The sequence below is a fragment of the Onychostoma macrolepis genome, chromosome 13 (assembly GCF_012432095.1).
Source record: "Onychostoma macrolepis isolate SWU-2019 chromosome 13, ASM1243209v1, whole genome shotgun sequence".
Taxonomy (NCBI): domain Eukaryota; kingdom Metazoa; phylum Chordata; class Actinopteri; order Cypriniformes; family Cyprinidae; genus Onychostoma; species Onychostoma macrolepis.
The window spans coordinates 332976-338975 of NC_081167.1; the positions used below are offsets into that span (position 1 = coordinate 332976).

The 6000-nt window shown below is 38.3% G+C and overlaps 1 protein-coding gene across 1 annotated transcript in view; it reads right to left on the minus strand.

Annotated features, from left to right (window-relative positions):
* LOC131552409 (inactive phospholipase D5) overlaps positions 1–3634 on the minus strand; it is a 51272-nt gene extending 47638 nt beyond the window's left edge. The window contains exon 1 of the mRNA XM_058796179.1: positions 3545–3634. Within this exon, the coding sequence (XP_058652162.1) occupies positions 3545–3550 (6 nt within the window). The 5' untranslated portion in view covers positions 3551–3634. The remainder of the gene's footprint in view (positions 1–3544) is intronic.
* Positions 3635–6000: the final 2366 nt, after the last annotated feature.

Below are 6000 nucleotides of genomic sequence, written 5' to 3' on the forward strand. Positions count from 1 at the left end.
CTTAAAGTGCTCTATTTTCGAGCACTAATTTTGTACTTAATATACTAAGAATTATTATTTAGTTCTTCTTAAAATAATCTTAAGAACATCTAAGTGTACTCAACTGTGCTATTTTGGGACACCATGAATATGAACTAAAATGTGCTTTTAACATACTGTATTTTCTCTGTAAAAAAAAACTAAAAGTCTTTAGTTACCACTTGTAGTACAATTGAAACAATCTTTCATACACTTTTAAATATACTCATCATTCATAGAAAATAAAGTGCGCGAATCGTGCCTCACATGGATCCGGGGGTGAATAAAGGCCTCCTGTAGCGAATCCATGCATTTTTGTAAGATAAACATCCATATTTCAAACATAATAAACACTTCTCTTTCACTTATCTAACTGTCGTACGCGGAAGCGTTCCGGTGGATGACGTAGGACGTCGGCGTTGCGTGATTAGTGACGAGCGCAGAGAGAGAACAAAACAAAACGCCGGTCACAAATTAGAAGCACAAAACGAGGATTTGTAAATAAAAATGTCAGAGGATTTCGATATAAGCCAAGAGGAGACTGGTTTTCCTTTGCTAAAATAAAGAAACTTTGCTTCCTTTGCTCCTGTAAACAAACGTTGTTTTTTGCGAGACTAACACGCGTATGCACTGCGCCGGCGTCCTACGTCATCTGCCGGAAAGGCAGTCTCTCGTGAAGGCGTGTACGACAGATAGCGGAAGCTACACAAAACTGTTTATGTACTACAAATGTACTTGCTTGTATTTAAGTATTTTTTTAGTGCAATCAAGTGCTCTTTACTTTTAACTGGGGTTATTTGAGTGTATTTAAGCATGTATTTTTAACCGCCGGATTAATAGCAAATGTACTGTGTCATTGAAACATATTAAATTTTCACAATTGAAAATCAGATCTTCAACAGAAATTAAATACAAAACCCAATTACATTCTTCTTTCACTATAAAATTAAAACGAAAAACTAGTAAATTAAATAATTGCAGGGGATTCCATCCAAAAATACACATAGCAGAAAATATATTGGAAGTGAGAGAACATAAAGCCTCACCCCTCTTTCTTTTATAGAACTACTTCTGATGGTGTTCCAGACACATTGCCATGAATCCTGTCCGTGGCCTTCTGTCCACTTGCCACCAGAGGTCGCCCTCCGATTACACGGACTCTCACACTACACAAACTGTTACACGTCACCCTGGACTACATTTCCCATGCAGATTGCAGTCTCACCTGCAGGCAATCACACACACTTTAAATACGAGGTCCTAACCACTGTTCAGGGCTGAGTATTGTTAGCGTTTATTCCACGTTTATTGTCAGCAGCTCTACGAAGCCATTTCCTTGTTCTAGTTTCCAGTCTTAGTTCCTAGTCTTAGTCTAGTCGTGTTTTTTGGATCTCTTGCCTGTCTTTGGATTATTCTCTTGTGCTGCCCTGTTCGGACTTTGTTTGCTTTTAGCTTGGACTATCACCTGTTTCGGATTACCCCTTTGGATTACCCTGTGTGGACTTTGTTTGTCGGAGTTCAACCACGCCTGTTTACTGGATTACTCTTTTGTCTTGTCCCAATATACCTGTCTGCTATTGTCTGACCCTTGCCTGTTTATGACCACGCCTTTAATAAAAACCTTGCAGATGGATCCACACGCCTCTCGTCTCAGTCTTCCTCTTACACACATGCTGTTACTATTATATTTTTGTTTATTTAAGGGGATGTTCTCATTCTGCAAAACATTGAATTGGACTAAACTTTCTAGTGCATAGTGCATTTTTCTGGTTTCATACTGTGCAATGACCAAAACTCAGAGAGAGGGACTTTGTGTAGTCACTTCATCACATGCATACATCATATTTCTCTGGGCCAAATGTGAGGAGTTTATGATGGCCGCGTTGATCTGTAAACCCCCATCAATGAATGGACATAGATTAGATTACATCCCCTGCGCTTTTAATAAAAGCTGAATTTGTCCATTTTGTAACTTGCATGTCCCAGTCCGCATTTACAATGATAAACAAAATATTAATAGAAGTGGCCGTTTTCATTTTATAAGTAAAAAGACTGACTTACCGCAGGTTGCTATAATTACTTCAAATGCTGTGCAGCAGTTTAGGTTAGTAGTGTACTGCCAGTATACCATGCTGAAAACATGTTTAGCCCTGCCATTTTTACTTTATAATTCAATAGAAAAGGCTGAGCTGAAACAACACCCACAGTATAATGAACATGTGCATATGTAGCAGTTAACATTATTTACTGTTAAGCAGAGATATGTATTAAACATTCTGACATGGGTCTTAAATTAATAGGGTTCTCTTTTATCATTACATAACTTTTTTCAACAACCAATAGGCAGCAACAAACAAAAGAAACTTCACATATAAGAGCTGATTAAAAAAACACTTAAACATATTACATTTTTGTTTTAAAAATAAAGCCTGTCAATTAGATAGAGGTCAGAAAAATGCAATATTGCACTTGACATACTGTTCCCCTCACTTCTGAAATGATGGCTGCGCACCTGAGATCCCTCATGATTGCAGCGAGGCTGTGTTACACGGCTGTTCTGCCGCCGCTGCATTCATCACCTCTCTCTGCAGAGCCCTGGACAGACCAGCTTTTCACTGACCCCAATTAAATGGCAAGACTGAGGACATCCGTCTAATGGGATACTAACAAACCTTACTCCAGGAGGACCAAACTCGAAATAACTGCACTGTCAGCTAAACCACAACTAACTAGAATCAGCACAGTTGCCAGCCACTGGGAAAACGTTATGACTAATCTGTTGTTCTCATCATTATGAGTTTTAGAGTCATTAGGAGTCATTTTTAAACATAACCTGATTTAGTATCTGATCAGTAAATCAGGAATATGTTCTGCCCTGAGTGAGATCATCTCACAGTCCAGATCAGTGTGTGTGTGTATATGAAGCTGAAAGGCTCAGTCTCATAAACACAATCACATACGCTGACATTCATTCTAATTTCAAATGATCCTGTTCACTTCTATTGCAATATGGATCCCAAATAAAAATGCTGCAATGTTTCACAACTACATGTTCAGAAAGCGCTTCTGCTTGTCTGTAGAAGATTCTGTAGAATCCTCCCTCCATTTACTACCAGGTTTGGTGTATTGGAACAGTCTTCAATCTGCACCTTTAAGAAACAACTGTAACTTAAACACACAACAGAGCCTCCATCAAATGAAACCCATCGTCTCACACTAACACCTCATCAATCACACTACTCTTCACCATAATGCACATTTAATTAAAATCTAGAAGAGATTACAGGAGGTGAACTGTGAGAGAGCACTGCCGAACAGCGCAGCCAGCTGTTTGACTACTTGATTTGAGAAATAAATTAAATGAGCCGTTTAAACTGTAGATCATTCTGTGTATTTTCTCTTTTGAAAGCTGCAAAACTGGCAGTCAATACTTCCGATATGAAAACCTTCATCAGATCTTTTTGCAGCCCTTTCTGAGCGTGTGATGCTGCCTCCACATGCGCTTGATTAATGTGTGAACACTCACCTTCATGATGGACTCTGAGGGTCTCTGCGCAGCGTATGAAGCTGAACTCCGGGCTCTGATCAGGGACTGACGCAGCTGTAGGTCTGCAGATCTTTATTGATTTGGGAATGTCTCAGATTGAAAGGCACAGTTTTCCAGCAGCTCCTCACTCCACCCTCTGTATATGATCGCTCCAGCCCTCCTGTGTGAGATACAACCTCTCCAGCCAGTCCAACCAATGAGAGACCAGCTGCGCTCAAACTCCTCCTACAAGCACAGACCCACTACAAGAACTTACAAAAACACTCATTCAGAAGCGCACCAGAGCATCAGTTCAGCACAAAGGTTAATCAATCACAAGAGCTGATAAAATTTAAAAAGCCACAGTGTAAAGTGAAAATCTGTGAAAAGTAAATCCACATAAACACATCTTTTACATTAAATGCAAAAAAAAAAAAAAAAAAGAAAGAAAACTTCTGTAAATTACCCTAAAGTACAGCAATAAAGCTATGGCTGGCATCGCCGTAACATAAAATGTGTGTGTGTGTGTGTGTGTGTGTGTGAGTAAATGAGTGTGTGTGTGTTTATGTGTGTGTGTGTGTGTGTGTGTGAGTAAACTGTTTAAACTAAACTGAGCTAAACAATGACATCTCTGAATTCAATAATGAAATGCTTTTATCAGTGTTTAATCTTATCATTATACATTACTGATACTCGATCCTCCAATTTGATACTGTTAAGTGCTTTGACACGATCTGTATTGTTAAAAGCGCTATATAAATAAAGGTGACTTGACTTGAGTGTGTGTGTGTGTGTGTGTGTGTGTGTGTGTGTGTGTGTGTGTGTGTGATGCTCTGCTCATCTACACATCAGCACTCATCAGATTAATTATTCTAGGAGTCAGAAACAGATTCTGTGTAATACTTTAATATGTGTTCATCAATAGTTAATTAAAAGATGATTGATTTTTCTTGTAGGAACTGGACAGTGGGTACTGGGCAGTAGCATAAATATTTGGTCTTAAACACGAGCATCAGGGTAAATGTTGCAATAAATGATCTACACTGCAAACTGGAAATACAGAAGATGCCAGCTCATGTTTACATAATATACAGTCATATATACATACTTTTTTTATTTAATATTTGTGTTTGACTTTTCATGGTTTTGGATTTAAATGATAGAAATGTGTCAAACAGTACATAAACATAAGCAATTATTCACATAGTGCATAACAAAGTTCACATAGTTTCAGCAACTTGTTACTTGAATTAATGTTTTGAACTAATTAGTTTAAGGAATGGTTCAGTTGCTCACTCATAAAGACAGTCAGCACTGGTTTAACAATGAAAGTTGTGCTGATGTCACTGAAAAATCACCTCCGCTGTTTGGGGTGCGTCTCAGTCAGCTCCCAAGCTTGTCAATCATTGTATGGTGCACATGAATCCGGGCACCGGAAAGGACCTTGCCTCACTACACATCGAGACAGTAATTACTCAATTCCCTGACAACTCTTGTGTTGGAATATTGAGCTCTTATTGGCCAATCTGTGTTATTTATAGTTTGTAAATCATACATAGAGAATTTAATATGGGATCAGTTGATGGTTTACATAATACAGGACAACACCATTAATCTACAGTGGATGGTTGTTTTGCATGCAGCGCTGTTCTCTGAGAGACAGAGATCACAGACAAAAGCTCTCAAACTTCCTCTTATTCCTCCAGTGCACACCGTCTGACATCCAGCAAACTTTGATTTGTTTTTACATTCATTTGCAGTTTTTTCCATCTCTAACGGTACAGTGTGTCAGAAGAATTACAGTATAGACTCTTAAAATCAGGGCATCTTACAATTCATACAAATTCATACTTTTAAAACAAACTAGTATGTCATGATAGGGTACTTCGCCAGTCTAACCACTAGATGTCAGTAGCAGCACATTAGCTGTAAACTGAGAATATTCTGTGATGAAGTCTGTCTTTGTGTGAAATCAGCTCTGCATTACAATCGAAATACATCTGCCTCTGAAGGACACCTCGGACTGAAAACAATCATGCTTCAAAGCTGGCCACTTCAAAGGGCCCTTCGGAGCGACGTTTTACAGTAAAACAGCAGAGAAAGTACAGAAAAACTCCACTGTGAAGATCATAATACAGATAAAGATCATAATTTAAAAAATATCAGCAACAATCTAATGATACAACTGACTAAACACTAAATTGTCATGTTTCTAAAAAAAACAAAAAACAATATAAGCAAGTTTCAATACTTTCTATCTATAATAATTTTAACATTAAATTATTGTTGACATATCTAAGAAGCTTGACCTAATGCGTTACAGTTCGGAAATACTTGACAGTTATAAGACCTGAGTGGAATTCATCTAATCAGTGAAGGAACTGTGTTTTTCTCCTGTAGCGCATTCGTCCCTCTCATCACTAGACTAGCTGCTGTGTAGTGTAACACCTGTCACC